A 15,552-nucleotide genomic window follows, 5' to 3' on the forward strand; every position below is an offset into this window, starting at 1 on the left:
AACACATATACAATTTTATACACAATACAATTTAACACAATAATAATAAAACATAAAATAAAATACCTAATTTTACAACACAACCTACATAATTATGTATAGGTCCTACATAAGTTTCAATAGTCTTTCACTTTACTCTCATCTCATTCCCTGTAGTGGCACTATGACGCATTTCACTGACACTTTAGGACACATTCGCTGACACTATAGAACACATTTCATTGACGCTATAAATTATCATTGATCGGAACTATTCACTGCACTGTAAAACCATAACTTCACTGACTCACTTCGCTTCACTGATACAACAGTTCAAATAAGACAGATAATTACACCCTTATGCATAGTTATAAACAGAACTACATTTAAACTAAACATTTCTAGTCTAAGGCCCTCTTACACGCTATTTTTAAATAATTTACAATTCAAACCAAGGAAGTAAACTCGTCAGGCTAGATAAATACATGTCACCTTAAAAAATTAAATGTTGAATGTCACCTTAATTTTAATTTTCACTTTATACACAACTTTTTAAATTATTCTTGAATCTCTTTAAGGAAGGACAGCCCTCAAAGACCGCTGCAGGTAGGTCATTCCAATCATTTATAGTTCTATTTAAAAATGAGAATTTACCTACATCCGTTTTCTGTTTCCTACATTTGATTTTAAAATCATGATCGTTCCTACCATAGTACGTTGGCTTTTCTAACCGAGCCGTTATGTCTACCCATGCTTTCTGACCTAGATGTGCTCTATACAATGATGTTATTCTAGTTTTCCTACGTCTGTTTTCCAAAGTTTCCCATTTAAGTTCTTTTATCGTATCGTTTCCATCTTCTCTTTTACCTTTAACAAATTTAGCTGCCCTATACTGGATTCTTTCTAAGGAATTTATCTGATATATTCTATAGGGATCCCAACACGTAGTTCCGTATTCCATTAACGGTCGCACTAACGTTAGATATGCTATTTCCCTCGATTTGGGGCTAGCCTTTCTCAAGATTCTCATAATAAAGTGAAGTGGCCTCCATGCTTTACCCGTAACATTATCAACATGCTCTCCCCAAGAAAGTTTGGCGTTTAAATACACTCCTAGGTATTTACAACATTGTTCTTGCGGAATTACAACACCACTGAATTCGTAATTAAGACTAGTTTCCTCTCGGGTTTTACAAAATGTTATAGATTTACTTTTAGAACCATTTATTTTCATCTTATGCTTTAACGCCCAGTTATAAATTTTATTCAAGTCTGTTTGAATAGCATCTACATCTGAATTATTTCTAATATTTCTATAGATAATGCAGTCGTCTGCAAATAGCCTCACATTTGATGTAATATCCTGGCATAGGTCATTTACGTATATTATAAAGAGTAATGGACCCAGAACGCTGCCTTGTGGCACCCCTGAACTTATATTTCCAATTTCCGATATTTCATGACCTACTCTAACTCTCTGGGTTCTACCTTTTAAGAATTCTTGGATCCATAGCACCACTCTTTTATCTATTCCTAGCCTACTTAACTCATCTATTAATATGTCGTGTGGCACCAAATCAAATGCTTTCGAAAAATCAATCACAACTGCATCGATTCTTCCGCCTCTATCTACCTCTTCAGCTAGATCCTGAACCAGCGACGTAATTTGACTATCACATGAGAAGCCATGCTGGCGGTTAAGGGGGGCTGCATACAAAAATAAACCAAGCAACTTACTTTATTTAAAGATTAGTTCCATGCGCCTTATCTTGTAAGTTCTGTTTAAATGAGACAGGCTCATGTTAGTAGATTTACTGGCATTTAAAAGAATCCTGCAGGACAAAATTCCGGCATACCCGCGACGCTGATATAACCCCTGCAGTTGCGAGTGTCGTTAAATAAACCATAATTTAATTTTTATATGCAGATTTGAACCTTAGAAATATCTAACTGGCGGTGTTGTAGTTGGTTGTATAATATATATACATGATACATCAATAAATGAAAAAAATAACTGAGCCAGAAATTGAATTCAGGATATTCAAGAGTACGCACCAGGGTGCTTGCCTCATTTATTGTGATGTTAGATGTTTCAGATTCTGTTATGGTTTGAAAACATTCTAGCAATGGCTCCTTCTTCTCATGAACAACATTTACTGTTCTTATTTTACATCCATCTTGTTGCCCCAGATGATGGAATTGTATTTGAAACACATTAATCTAATAAAGACTGTGTGGAGTCGAGAGAAGAAAGCAGGGATACTGGATAAATTAGCACAAAATATGCGAGCCTTTGTATTTTGTTTAGCGGCTCTTTCCATTATGAGATTCACCTGATGGGCACTTAATTTCACATTTCTCCTGAATTGTTAAGGTACTGAACTGAATAGACTGTAAATATTGTACAGAATTAAACATTGTTGCACTTGTTATACTCACAACATTAAAGAAAATGTATTTAAAACTGCGCGCTACTGACAAACTGCTGCAAATTTTGCAGCGCCTGGAAACTCTGGATTCACGGCAAGGGGCAGCAGGGAGGAGTGGTAAAACTAACGCGCAAAGCATCTGAGACAACACTGGCAGCTCCAGGGGAGGAAGTGGCTTCACCCCATAGTCCTTTTCTCAGGTTTCGCTCTGGCAGCACCAGGGGAGGAAGTGACTTCACTAACGATTGCGTGCATGTCATTAGGTTCGTTCCAACAAGCGGTTCATGGATCAGTTCATGTACGGTTCCTGTACCATCTTATGCGCATGCGCTAGTTGAGTATCTGCTATGGGATTGAAATTGGACTTGGCGCTGTTGGAACGCTTTCGCGGATCGTTATGTACTAAATCCAGAGATGCTATAACTGTGATCATCTTTGCTAAGAACGGGATGCTTATTATTATCGTTTTGCAGCTAATTCTAATTGCAGAATTTCGATCATTTTCTATAATAAAAAGATGACAAAAAATATGGAAGGCAAGAATTTCGTTAATTCAATGTCGTGTACTGGGGAACTCTCATCTAAAAATAGTTCTTTTTTTATTATTAATGTATTTACGTTATTTATTATACTCTTAAACAAAGCTGCATGTTGAAATTGTAATTAACTATTTCAATATCCAAATAGTTTCCATTCCCTTTCTTTTTGGCGAAAATTTAAATTAAATCTCTATAGTTTTATTATTCGTCCGTATTGTCACTTTTCATCTTTAACCTCACTGATGTGAACAGTCGATCATGTCTTTCTTCAGGAGACGTTGATGAGCTTATGCGCATGCGCGTCTTACGTACTCTTTCGTACATGCCTCAATTCACGGACTATTTCTGACCGATCCGAACCCGTGTCAAAAGCTTGTTGGAACGCCCGACTGCAGTACATGTTTCCGGTTCAGGACTGGTTCGGATTGTGTTGGAACGCTTTTTCTGTACTGCGCATGCTCACGATGGTTACGGACGATTCCTGACTGCTGTTGGAACGAACCTATTGAGAGCGAATTTAAAAAAAAAAAAAAACCGACCCGCTAAATAGAGACAGTATAATAAATGTTTTTCACTACATAAAACGAGACAAGATTCACAAATGTCTGGGGGTTTTGCAGCTCCGCGGCCCCTTACGTCCGAGCGTTTATAAAGTATCTACAGTATAACAGATATAATGTTACTGAGATATTCATTCCAAATATAACATTGCAATTTTTTTGTAACTGTTTTAGGGTGAAGGAGGTCACATTAATACCTGCTTTGTGCCTGTGGTCGAGAGCGCTGTTGGTGAAGATGACGAGATATTCATTTCGAAAACTACTCTGGAAACAATTCTGTCAACTCCCGGTCAATATCTCGTTCCCTGGATGGTTGGATTCAATTCAGGGGACGGCGCTGTTATTGCCGCAAGTATGCTCAGAACAATGTTGTGTGTGATCACTAGGGCTGAAGAAAAGTATTGATATCAGCCATAAGGAAAATAATTTCAAATCATCCTTAGTAGAAATTGGAGTCTGCAATGTTGTGTTCTTATTGTCTCCAAATAAACAGCTACAATGTTTAAAGCCTTCTGGTTACATTGAAGGCAATCATGCACATACATTTTTCTTTATTATCACTTAATGACATTGTCAGTTTGTTCTTGAGCTTCTTCATTCAATTTTAGAAAATATATGGGGAATATTGTAAAATATTCTATTCGCTAGTGTAATCTTGTGCTCAAACATTACAGACCTGTTACTAAATCTACGTATTACTCTGTGAAAAGATTTATTAAATCTACTTACTTAGACTTCAGCAAACAAAATTGGATAATACAATCTCAAGGGAAAAAATGGAACTCTCTGCATCATAAACCACAGTTAATTCCCGATTTACCACGAAAATCGTCTGTAGCTGCATTTAGATTGGCAACAGGCCATGACTGTTTGGCCAAACACCTGCATAGAATTGGAATATATCAGTCCCCTAACTGCCCATTGTGCAACTCAAACCAAGAAATGGATTCGGAACATCTCAAAAATCTGTGCTTCAGTGGCTGACCATGATAATACCTTTGAAAAATATTGGAGTGCAAGAGGTCAAATGACTTTATTGTCAAACGCCTGGCATTAGAAAACAACAACATACTTCTGTGCGAGATCGTGCGTATTTGCTTGGTTTCTGCACAAAACCAATCCGCGGTAAGTCTAAAATTCCACATTCAGTATTCCCAACCTAACACACATAACAATTTCCCTCTTCTTACCGCTTAAGTGACATATTGATTTTACTGCTTTAGGCTTTTAACATATTATTTTTAGAGACGTTCAATATAGTAATAATTATAAATTGGAAACTTACCACTGCAATTTCACCTAAATTGCACTGTTAATTATTTTTTTTTAATATTTGCAAAAATTAAGTAAACTCTAAATCATTACATAACCCAGAGACGTTGTAAGTTATATATCTAGACACACAATTGGCGCTGGTGTCGTGTACAAATTTGAACCCTCTCGCGCAGGTTCGCGCGACGCCATGCTTTGGGAGCACGAATGATTGTTTCTATAAAGCATTCGGAGTTTAGAAAATACCATTGAGTATACAGGCGTTTTCTTAGTGGATGTCCTCCTTCACTGTAATATAACTAAATTTATTTACGTATTTTCTAACGTATAATATAAAATAACAGAAGTAAATCTAAATATTGTAATTAAGCATTGTTTTAAATATAAACACCTTATATTGCTCATAATTAGACTTATTAGTTTATTTCTATTTCCTATGACCGAATACATGGAATATTTTTACTTATGATTTTTATATACGTTAGAAAATACGTAAACAATTTATTTAAATTATATTACAAACAGAGGGATGTCCGCTAAAAATGTCTGTATACCCAATGGTATTTTCCAAACACCTAACACACTGTAATAATAATCCTCAGTGTTTTGAGAATTAGAGGTGATATGACTCTTCTACTGCAGACATTGATTGCAATTCCCTCATTCTTACATCATTCTCAATGACACAATATTGTCAAAATGTGATTGTATTCATTGCTGGCTTAGTTGTTAAATCATTAAGAAAAATATGATGTAATAAACCTAAATACTCAATTTATGGTATGTAGCATACCAGCAGTAAACAAAATCTCTTTTATTTTTGTAACGAAAGAATAATGGGAGTCTTGTCATACCATCACCCGAGATTATAGAAATATGCCACTTAAGTGAAAGAGAGGTTATACAGATGTTGACAGTTCAATGGCATATTACCACCCCCATTCTTACATCGTGTGAAAACAATGTGCTCTAGAAGTAGAACACTTGTACAATCTTTCTACACTTATAGGAACCTATTTTAGAAAATGGATCCCGATTCCTCCCGAGAGTCATATTTTAAACTTGTTAAACTGACCATAAAAGTACATGAAGATCTACTGACGTAGCTCAGTGGGCTAAGGACTGTCGGTCCGGAGTCGCGCTCGGTCGGGGGTTCGATTCCCGCTGATTTCCTGGTTGGGTTTTTTCTTATATCCCCAACCGTAAGGTGAATGTCAGGTAATCTATGGCAGATCCTTGGCCTCGTCTCGCCAAATATCATCTCGCTATCATCAATATCATCGATGCTAAATAGTCTAATAGCTGATACAGCGTTATTAAATAACAAAATAAAAGAAAATACTACATAAAGAGCAGATGTTAGCACACAGCTTAAGGTTACCAGTACAACACGACTTTACATAAAAATGTTGTAAGACAATATTTAACGGAGTCAATAATAATAATAATAATAATAATAATAATAATAATAATAATGCATCAATAGGCAAGATGTTCTGTACACTAGGCCTGAGTTCTATTATATGACTAATTCATGCATGTGACGTTTATTTCATACTAAAGCTGTGATAGTAAGCTATTGCACGGTAGGCCTACTTATATTTCTAACTAAAACATTAGGTACGTGTTTCTATTTTACAAGTGTAGGCCTATATTATGTGATATGGAAGCGAATTAATAATAATTGTTCATTTCTCGTCCACATCAAAGCAAACGTGTTTACAATGTAGGCCTAATGTAACGTCTTACACAGGCAGTGTTTTGTTAATAATACTTAATACTAATAATTTTCTTTTTATCTGAACTATTACTACAATATGCATTTGTATTTCTGTTCGCTCTATATGTTGCCAAATAACTATACAATATCTTTAGTTACGGCATCAAATTGTCACAGTTTTCTTTCGTTTCATGTCAAACTAACGGTTTCTAAGCTTGATTATGTCTTTAACGTGGTCGCTTTAAATGTTAATAAGATTTTTTTTTTCATTTATCCATTCAGATTGATTTATAAGAGACACCAAACATATATATTAAACATTCAGCATTGTACAGTGCAGCCGTCTGTAACCGATGCTTCTCCCAAAGCATGGCGGAGGACGCAAGCTTCAATTTGTCACTACTCTAAACTTCTGCGCAGCCTGGGCTGTAGGGGCTTCTCTTTCTAACTCGTTGGGCTCGACATAACCTTACCATTTGTTTTAAGTTCGCATTTATAGGCTGGGGGAAAAAAAATACAAACGTATATCACAGTAAACATAGAAAACATCTTAAAGCAACAATGTTGAAGACAGATATTTTTGTTTTGCAAGTTTGCCGTCATTGAACAGAAACCAAGATGGAGATTTCATTGCAACTAATTAGAAATTCCTCTTTCAGGTATGTAATAAATGATCTTCTCACAAAATAATGTACGACACACGACCGGTATGTTTTCTTTCAATTCTCGGAAATTAAAAAAGCTCAACTACGTTTCGCTTTTTCAAACTTTTCCTCGAACATGAAAACTTCAACATACCGCTCTTGTAACGCATATTACTATTTTTCAGCCCTAGTGATTACAAAGTTAAATAAAAATTAAATTATGGTTTATTTAACGACGCTCGCAACTGCAGAGGTTATATCAGCATCGCCGGTGTGCCAGAATTTTGTTCCACAGGAGTTCTTTTACATACCAGTAAATCTACTGACATGAGTCTGTCGCATTTAAACACAGTTAAATGTCATCGACCTGGACCAAGACCTAACCCGCAACCTCGAGCATAGAAAGCTAGCGCTATACCAATTATACTACCAAGGCCGACTCACCAAATTAAAGACCTCAATTTTGATTGTCAGCAGAGATGTGGAGTATGCTTTCCTGCAAGGTCTGACGTGGCTAAGCTTTCCCAGTCTTGGCTGGACTTGCCTTTTTGTGAGACAGACTTGGGATGGACTCCAGTTCCTAAACACTCATTGGTCCATACAGTGCCTTTATAAAGAGTGAACCGTAAGTAATGTTATTAATTTCAGGGAATTATTCTTTGAGATATTTCAAACCAAAATGTTTAATACCATTTTGCTTGTTTTTGTTTCCTTTTCGAGATAAAAACTGTTTTGTATGAAAATTTTCAGAGTGTTTTGGGAAAGTCATTGGTTTAATTCCCAATATACTCAGTCAGTTTAAGATAGCAGTGTATTATGATAATAAATTATCAAAAGAATTTTAAATTTAAAAGTCATATTGTTTCAGAAAAGTGTTATGAAGTATCATTCAATAATAATTTATATTTTCAGTCAAAACACTTATCAATACGTGAAGTCAGAAAATAATTCTGTTACCGGTACATCATATTATAATTAAAAGTCACAAATATTTTCGACTTATACAGAAAGTCATCTTCAGATGAATCCTTAAGCAAACAATTTTGAAATTAGGTGAGGGGCTAATCAGGTACATTTTAATCTAATAGTTGAATGCACATGCAGGCATTTTACAAATATATACTTGTCATGATTCTAAGGTTAAATGGTTCACATAAAACGTATATAAAAAAATAAGACACTTATTTACGAAGATAACTGAAAACTCTCACTTTTGCGTGTGTGTAAAATTATTGGCATCTATGGCCTGATATTAAAAACTTGTGCAGTCAAGTGATAAACTTACACCAGTGGCGTATACTGGTTAAAGGGTTTGGGCTACCGCTGACCCTATTATTACACAAAATATATCTAACAATTACTTTAATTTTAATTACTATGGTAAAACTAATAATACAAAATTATTACATTATGTTATATTATAAACTTTTTCTTTTGTAATTTCCTTGGGCTACCGCTGGTAGCCCCGGTAGCCCGCAAAATACGCCCCTGACACACTATATATCATGGAGTTAAAATTAACAAATAATTGTAAATAAGTGATGAGTTCTGCAATATTAGGGGGAGAGGATGGTATTTTTTTTAACTTTTTTCCTATTTGGTGTAAAATATTAATTTTTTGTGTGTAGAGAGCTCATAGCTGTGGCAACTTAACCAAATAAAAATATTTTGAAAAAAATTATTTGGGGGTCCAAATTTGAAAAAATATACCCAATGCAGGATTGTACTAAAACCGATATATCTAAACCATTTTTAAAGATAGATTCAAACAGTTTTTTGCAATCTATTTGCAAAAGCATGTTCTACAAACTGTCTAACAGAATTTTGATATTAGTCCCTACGTTTGTAAAATAAACAATTAAAATTTAATAACAATTTTCTGATTTCCTTTCTTGCAAACAAACGGACGTATTTTTAAAATGAAATCAATTAACAAAATTCTGTTATAGAGAAATGTTTCCTAATAGTCTAAAGAATGTGTGTTCTAAATTTCATGCATGTATCTTTAATAGTTCAGAAATTATATCCATTTTTGTCTGGCAATGTAGCAAAAAAAATGAAGTTACTGGAAACCGATAAAAGTGGGCGTGTGATTTAAAAATCCATAGCGCAGGAAGTTTAAAAATGACGTCTCAACATCCGATAAGGGCACAAATACCCACAAAATGTTATGCAACGCATTCCACATATATCAAAGGGTATTTTAAAGAAGAAAAAAATTTTTTTTGAAAATTTAATTTACCGGAAACAACAATAAAAGTGGGCGAATGATTTAAAAATCCATAACGCAGGAAGTTTAAAAATGGCGACTCAACATCTGATAAGGGCACAAATACCCACAAAATGTTATGCTATGCATTCCACACATATCACAGAGTATTTTAAGGATTTTTTTTTAATTTACTCATTTTTCACCAAAAAATACCATCCTCTCCCCTTAATGCGTTGTAGGGTGGAGGGAATTCACAGTCTATTTCACCACGGTGAAAGGCATATTTGTAAACTGTACAGTTGATGGAGTCCAGACAGTGAAGGCCTGTTTCACCCGGCGTTACATTGCAGAACTCATCATTTATTTACAATTATTCGTTAATTTTAACTCCATGATATATAGTGTAAGTTTATCACTTGACTGCACAAGTTTTTAATATCAGGCCATAGATGCCAATAATTTTACACACACGCAAAAGTGAGAGTTTTCAGTTATCTTCGTAAATAAGTGTCTTATTTTTTATATACGTTTTATGTGAACCATTTAACCTTAGAATCATGACAAGTATATATTTGTAAAATGCCTGCATGTGCATTCAACTATTAGATCAAAATGTACCTGATTAGCCCCTCACCTAATTTCAAAATTGTTTGCTTAAGGATTCACCTGAAGATGACTTTCTGTATAAGTCGAAAATATTTGTGACTTTTAATTATAATATGATATAACAGAATTATTTTCTGACTTCACATATTGATAAGTGTTTTGACTGAAAATATAAATTATTATTGAATGAAAAGAATTTTAGTTTTGTCCTTTAAATATGCAGAAATTTCATCCATTCTGCAAAGGAATTTTTCAAAGTTATATTTGTTCCGATCAAATTTCTGCACATTTAAAGGACAAAACTAAAATTCTTTCAGTCATTTATTATCATAACACACTGCTCTCTTAAACTGACTGTGCATATTGGGAATTAAATCAATAGCTTTCCGAGAACACACTATGAAATGTTTCATATAAAACAATTTTTATCTCGAAAAGGGAGCAAAAACGAGTAAAATTGTATTAAACCTTTTTGTTTGAAATATCTCAAAGAATAACCCCATGAAATTAATCACACTACTTACAGTTCACCCAGTATATGTGATGGGTAATATGGATGGTTTCTTGAATCTGTTGTTGATAGGTAGGCTATTCTGGCTTATTTCTGACAGAGCCAATTACCGTCTCCAGACGAGCGTTTGATAAACTCCAGGGCACAGAGCCCTAAGCCTTAGGTTCTACTCAGCAGTGGAGACTCGTACTTATACAGACTGCAAGTGAAATAACCCTTCACATTTTCAAAGTGGATAGCTTATGTTTTATGTAACAAAAAGTGTAATACCATATTGGTGGAAAGTTCATAGTTTTCTCAAAAAATGTTTTTATCCTAATGTTTAACATACTTTTATTTGGTAATTATTGCGAATAGGATCGTGATTTTTGTCCATATCGATTGAAAATCTAATAAAGAATCAGTTATCCCTCTGGCATAGCGTTTCTTAAACTATGGTCCGCGGACCACCTGTAGTCCTCGAGGTCTGCCCTTGTGGTCCTTCAAAAAAGACAGAACAAAAATAAAATTCAAACGAATTGCGTACCACACTATATCTCACAATCTCAGAGTTTGGAAATGACACATGACAATTGCTTTTCACTTTTTCTCCCAGTACTGATATTTTATGAAATTTCTTACCCTACTCGTCTACCTACTTCCTACTCTACTCTCAGCAACAAAAGAGGGATTTTTAAAGCACTATGAACGTGGATTTTCTCGCCATCTTTTCCCTGCATATCTGGAGTCGAGCCTCTAACCCAGCCAGGGACCACTCGAATTCGTAACAGAGGACCAAAGTACCGAACCTTTTCATGTAGTTATGACTTTAATAGTTTCGCCGACATCCAGTATGCACATTGAAATGAACACGTAACTGTACGTCATACACCAATAATAGAACATGCCAAATTGCATCTTTACTTGTTGAAAATCGAACATGTTTCTCTATTAATTTTTTTATTTGTTTTACCAGATGACGAAATAAGAAATTTTGGACTCCGCCTATTTTAAAATCCGACAAATTTACTTTTTACACTGCGTGTTTCGTCTCTAAGTGCCGTTTCAATTTCGCAGGTTTCATACACTCGTTTGAAAGCACTTCGTAACAAACAACGCACCGAGGTTTTGGTTCACTCTCATTGCCACACCAAGTAAATCCAAGTTCCAAATAACTCTTGACATATTTACGAAAATATTTTTTCTTTGAATTGCTACCACTAGGACTAGATATTTCTTTAATGGCACTATAATCACTGATATTAAAATATTTCTTCACACACAGCTTCTGAACTATTAGTACTGCCTAATGAAGCGTATCATCATGTTCCTTTCTTTTCAAAGATCCGGATCGAAGCCAGTTTTCCATGGTTTATAATGGGTGCTATTTAACAGAGACATGGACAACTACTAGCGTGTACCACATAAGGATTTCAAACAACTAACTGCTAACAGGCAAGCGATATATCAACAATCTACAGAAATTGTTATAAGTTACTTGTGACTGGCTACAAAAATATAATTAGAAAAGTATTATAATAAATTAATTAACTATATTTTAAAATATAAGCATACTGATATTAAAATATGCTACAAAAATGATAAATTTGCTTTCTTAGGGAACAAAAGTAAGGTGGTCCGCGGAACTGTTTTGACTTAAAAAATGGTCCCCACTTCAAAAAGGTTTGAGAAACGTTGCTCTGGCATATTTCAGTAGCATGGAAAGTTTTCGTGTAAATTTGACTTAAAAACCACTAATTTCAAGCCACTGAACTATGCAAACAGATTTGCAACGTTGTAGTCAGAGAGGGAGATGGGAGGTAGTTCACCTTGACAGACAGGTCTGAGTTTGTTGACCTCTTATACATCTGTATTACGAGAAGGAGGAGAAGTGTGTTATCAGCTATGTTGCAGACTGTTGAAAATTCCACCCCTAATTTTCTAATTAACTCTGCATTTAATCTTAAAACGTAATATAACATGCTTGTTTCTTAAGGATAAGCCTAATTCATTGCATGAACAATATTGAGAAGCCAAGAAATTTATTTTCAACATTTTAATTTTTCTACTTTTCCACTTTTGTTATTTAGCCTATATACCATATTTGTTTGTGTTTGAATAATTAATGGCACAAAATTGAAAAGAAACGACCTTAAGAATAAACTACGAACTCCTTTCTGAAAAACATAAGAAGTGAAAATTTTACTTACATTTACAGTATGTTATTTAATGTTACTATAACTTTTTAAAAAGCTATCTATGTTGTTCTTGTGATAATAGTTTTGACGATATTAATTTTTACAACAGGAATGTTCCAATCTGAGGACGTAATCCAGAAGTTAAACAAAGACTTTGAAGAAGTTATTGTGAATGAACTTCTTTCCTGGAGCAAAGAGACACAAACAGAAAAAAGAGAGACAGCCAAACGGATCCGAGAATTTTATTTCGGAGACAAGCCTATCAGCAAGGACACCCGGAATGCTATGGTGGAGGTAATGTATAACTTCTTACGAATTTTATAATAATAATAATAATAATAATAATAATAATAATAATAATAATAATGGCTTATTTAACCTGGCAGCTTTATAACCAAGCTTAGGATCCAAAACAACTTAAGAATGAAGTGAAGTTACAGTGCAGTGGATACAGATGGAGCGAGGTGGTGCACTGAGTTTTGTTTACCTGTGTGTTAGTGTACAATCCGGTTCATTGTCAGAAGTAAAGTATTTTCCGTCTCTTCCTATGAAACGAACTCAGGCCATCACAGTGCATTTGCAATTCATCATGAACAATTTTTTGGAACTAGTTGCAAGTATGTATAGTTCGACAACTTCAAGTGAAACCCGGTAAAACACGCCAACTTCTGGAATCTCTCTCTTTCTTTCTTCTCTCTCCCTCGCTCCTCGTCATTCAGTTACCAATCACCACGTAAATATCTGAGAGGGTGTGTGTGGGCATCACGACCAATAGAAGAACCACTCTCCAGTATTACCACAATAACGGATTCTTCATTTTTGCCTCGACTGTCGGCTAGGAAGGTTCCATTATGCTAGCATTACAGGCAACTAGTCAACCTTTTAATGCTTTTGTTAGCAGGTTTGACAAACTGTGAGTGGACCTGCAAGTACATAGTGCATAGTGCTCTCTCCCTTCCCCCTGTGCTTTCTCACTTGCTCCTTCCCAAGACAGCCAGCGCTCACGTAGTAACTCGGTCAGGGTTTCAGTTCGATTTGTCAATCTATACATGGTTGTTCAAGGTCACTGAGGGACATGAAAACTTGTGAGCTATGTATCCTATTTCATTTTCCACCATCACTTGATTGTACTATCAAAAGTAGAATATAACACTGTACACTGACGACGTTGTTTACATTCGCAGTATGTCTGTCTACTATGTTCAAGGAACTCTATAGTCAAGTTGTGCGTACATTGGTTGCTAAAGTGTCCTGGATCCTAAGCTTGGTTATGACCATATGGTCTTCTCTAACACTCAACCAGGAGTAAAATTGTGATACAAAAAACACTACAAATTTACAAAATACACCACAAACATAAAACTGAAGTAAATAATCATAATACAATGTAAATAACACGTCAGTAGAAATGAGACATAATATATGGACTAACAAACAGAAATAAAGGAAAAGGCATAATAAAGTGTGAACAGTAAGTCAAAATAAATTATATATACAAAGTATAAAAATATGAGGCAATAATAATAATAATAATAATAATAATAATAATAATAATAAAAGTAATAATAATAACAAAACAGTAAAGTACAAATCATAGAATGAACACAATATTTATTAGGTACACACAGCAAGAAAAATTATAATTATAAGGAGCTCAAGTTATCACATCATAGACATATGATAGATAATTTGTTAAGTGATAGGAGAGTTCACTCCTGCTTTTCACTTTGTGTTAATACCACTTTCTTTGTTGTATGTGATATTGTCATTTTGCTCGCAAGGGTTACGTAAAATACGCGGCACTGAGAGGCGTTTTCTGAATGTGAGGGGTGTGAGGTGACCACGTACTTTTAGTGAGAAAGGACATAACCAAATAGCCGCCACTGACTTCATTATGAAATATCGTCCTAGTTAGTACAAATTGTTCACCTTGGTAGCATAGTTAGTATAGTGCTGACCTTCTATGCTCGAGGTTGCGGGTTCGATCCCGGCCCAGGTCGATGGCATTTAAGTGTATTTAAATACGACAGGCTCATGTCAGTAGATTTACTGGCATGTAAAAGAACTCCTGTGGGACAAAATTCCAGCATACGGCAACGCTGAGGTTACTCTGCAGTTGCGAGCATCGTTAAATAAACCATAATTTAAGTTTAATTTAGTACAGATTTATTTCAAATGTAGACTTTTCGTTTAATTCCCCATCTAATTTGGCTCAAATTACAGTCATGGCTTACCTTAACAAGGAATATAATACAGTGAAACCTGTTCAAATCGGAACCTGAATAATCCGGAATCCTGTCTATTTTGGAGCAGTTTATTGGTCCCTGCGAAATTTGTATGTATTATGTGTAATTTTTCCTGAATAAAACGGAAACTGTCCAACGCGGAAACGGAAACTGTCTGCTACTGTTCAAAACGGAAATAATATTTTGGACACACTATATTTTGTAACTATATTTTGAAACAGCGTGTAATTTCAAAGAATATACGAAATATGTAGGTCCCTAAGATAAAAACAAGTCTTCTTTGCAAAATTTTAGAGGGTACGAGGGTGTATTGGCCTGTCGGTCATAAATTTTATTACCCTGTTGGCTAGGCAGACGAGTCCCTTCAAAGATTTTCAAAGCTTCACATCCGTATACTGTCGTAGCTAAATAGAGCGCAAATGTAGTGATTTCCAGGTAAAAAAAAAAAAGTTGCATAAAATGTGGCATTAACATTAAGTGATGAAGTAAAAGTTATCGAGATAAAGGAAAATTAAAAACAAAGTCTATGTGAATTAATGTTGAAGTACAGTTGTGGAAAACTCAGGTGTGACACTTTAAAAATTAAAGATCATAATGAGTGAGTGGCTTGCGGCCGATATTGGTGACACAAAAGGAACCAGAAAGCAACTGTTTATG

At 34.9% G+C, this 15,552-nt stretch overlaps 1 protein-coding gene across 1 annotated transcript in view; it reads left to right on the top strand.

Moving 5' to 3' along the window:
• LOC138715480 (esterase E4-like) overlaps positions 1–15,552 on the top strand; it is a 193,150-nt gene that overhangs the window by 147,228 nt on the left and 30,370 nt on the right. Inside the window, exons 6-7 of the mRNA XM_069848423.1 lie at positions 3,682–3,859; positions 12,759–12,943. Coding sequence (XP_069704524.1) covers positions 3,682–3,859; positions 12,759–12,943 — 363 coding nt within the window. The remainder of the gene's footprint in view (positions 1–3,681; positions 3,860–12,758; positions 12,944–15,552) is intronic.

Source organism: Periplaneta americana, chromosome 15, assembly GCF_040183065.1.
Source record: "Periplaneta americana isolate PAMFEO1 chromosome 15, P.americana_PAMFEO1_priV1, whole genome shotgun sequence".
Taxonomy (NCBI): domain Eukaryota; kingdom Metazoa; phylum Arthropoda; class Insecta; order Blattodea; family Blattidae; genus Periplaneta; species Periplaneta americana.